General features: G+C 42.1%; 1 protein-coding gene across 5 annotated transcripts in view; it reads left to right on the top strand.

The window, feature by feature from the left end:
• The window catches only part of CUNH1orf54 (chromosome unknown C1orf54 homolog), a 9,568-nt gene that overhangs the window by 6,973 nt on the left and 1,052 nt on the right, over positions 1-1,543 (top strand). For 3 of the 5 annotated variants that reach the window (XM_017546391.2, XM_037744930.1, XM_017546390.2), the window contains one exon: positions 890-988. In XM_017546391.2, coding sequence (XP_017401880.1) covers positions 890-985 — 96 coding nt within the window. In that variant the 3' untranslated portion in view covers positions 986-988. Of the gene's footprint in view, positions 1-886; positions 989-1,543 lie in introns of all 5 variants that reach the window. The other 2 variants (XM_017546388.2, XM_037744929.1) reach the window with 1 other exon arrangement.

The following is a 1,543-nucleotide window of genomic DNA, read 5'->3' as shown; positions in this document are numbered from 1 at the left end:
AAAAAAAAAAAAAAAAAAAAAAAAAAAAAAAAAAAAAAAAAAAAAAAAAAAAAAAAAAAAAAAAATCTGGTAATGAAAAAGAGAAGCAACAGCTGGAAAGGGAAATAGGACCAAAGAGCAACCTGCACATAGTTGAGCACAGATGAGAGAAGCCGGTCAGAGTGGAAAGTGAAAGATCAACAATAAGAGGAGGTAAATTTTTTTAAAGTATATAGTAGGCCAGGCATGGTGGCTCACACCTGTAATCCCAGCACTTTGGGAAGCTGAGGCAGGCGGATCACCTGAAGTCAGGAGTTTGAGACCAGCCTGGCCAACATGGCAAAACCCCATCTCTGCTAAAAATACAAATATTAGCCAGGCGTGGTAATGGGCACCTGTAATCCCAGCTACTCAGGAGGCTAAGGCAGGAGAATTGCTTGAACCCAGGAGGTGGAGGTAAAAGCAAGTGGAGATCACACCACTGCACTTCAGCCTGGCGACAGAACAAGACTGTCTCAAAAAAATGGTAATAAATAAATAAATAAATAAAGTATATGGTAGACTCCCTTTAGATTGTAAATTCCTTGAGGTCAAGAATCTTGTCTTATTCATATTTATGTCCCTCCCTATAGCACCTAGCACAGTGACTAGCATAGTATCATGTGCATAATAGATAAAAAATAGAAATAACTGAATTGAATTGGCCTCCCTGGTGTGGTCAGGGATGGCTGAAAGACACAGAAGAAAGGACTCCTTACAGTGATGGGGAGGGATGGATCTTTCTCTAAAGCCCAAAGGAAAGAGAGACAGAGGTTATTGTAAAGAAGTGGCAGTCCTTTCGGAGGGGGACAGAGAAGTGGTAGGAGGAATGATACCAGCCTACTGTTTTGGGATGTCTGTATTTTAGCAGAGTCCAGATCTGAACGATGCCGTGTCCAGTTTGCAGAGTCCCATTCCCCTCCTCCTGTCTTGTGCCCTTGTTCAGGCGGGGATGTATTTCATGTAGAAGGTAAGGTGCAGCCACTGGCTCTGGGGGAGTCTGTGAAATAATTTCTTTTTAACTTCCCACACTAAACCAAAGCAATTCTTACCAGTATCGCTGGCTAGTGTTTCCAGCCTGGTCAATTATCATCTCCAGAAGGAAGAGATTCAGGCATAGTGGCTAATCCCTAAAATCCCAGCACTTTGGGAGGCTAAGGTGGGAGGATCACTTGAGCCAAGGAGTTCCAGACCAGGCTGAGCAACATAGTCTGAGACCAAGCTGAGCAACATAGTGAGACCTTGTCTCTACAAAAAATTTAAAAATAAATAACTCACTCTTCTACAAGAGGTTAAAAAAAATTAAAAATAAAAATTAGTTGGGTATGGTAGCACATGCCTGCAGTCCCAGCTACTGGGAAGTATGGGGTGGAAGGATCCCTTGAGCCCAGGAAGTGGAGGCTGCAGAGAGCCATGATCTGGCCACTGTACTACTGTCACTGGGCAACAGACTGAGACTCTGTCTCAAAAAAATAACAAGATGAAAGAAGAGGAATCACATTTAGAAAAATCTTTTTTTTTTTTT

The sequence above is a fragment of the Cebus imitator genome, unplaced genomic scaffold (genome assembly GCF_001604975.1).
Source record: "Cebus imitator isolate Cc_AM_T3 unplaced genomic scaffold, Cebus_imitator-1.0 Scaffold188, whole genome shotgun sequence".
NCBI classification, from domain to species: domain Eukaryota; kingdom Metazoa; phylum Chordata; class Mammalia; order Primates; family Cebidae; genus Cebus; species Cebus imitator.
This window is presented reverse-complemented; position numbering and strand designations above follow the sequence as displayed.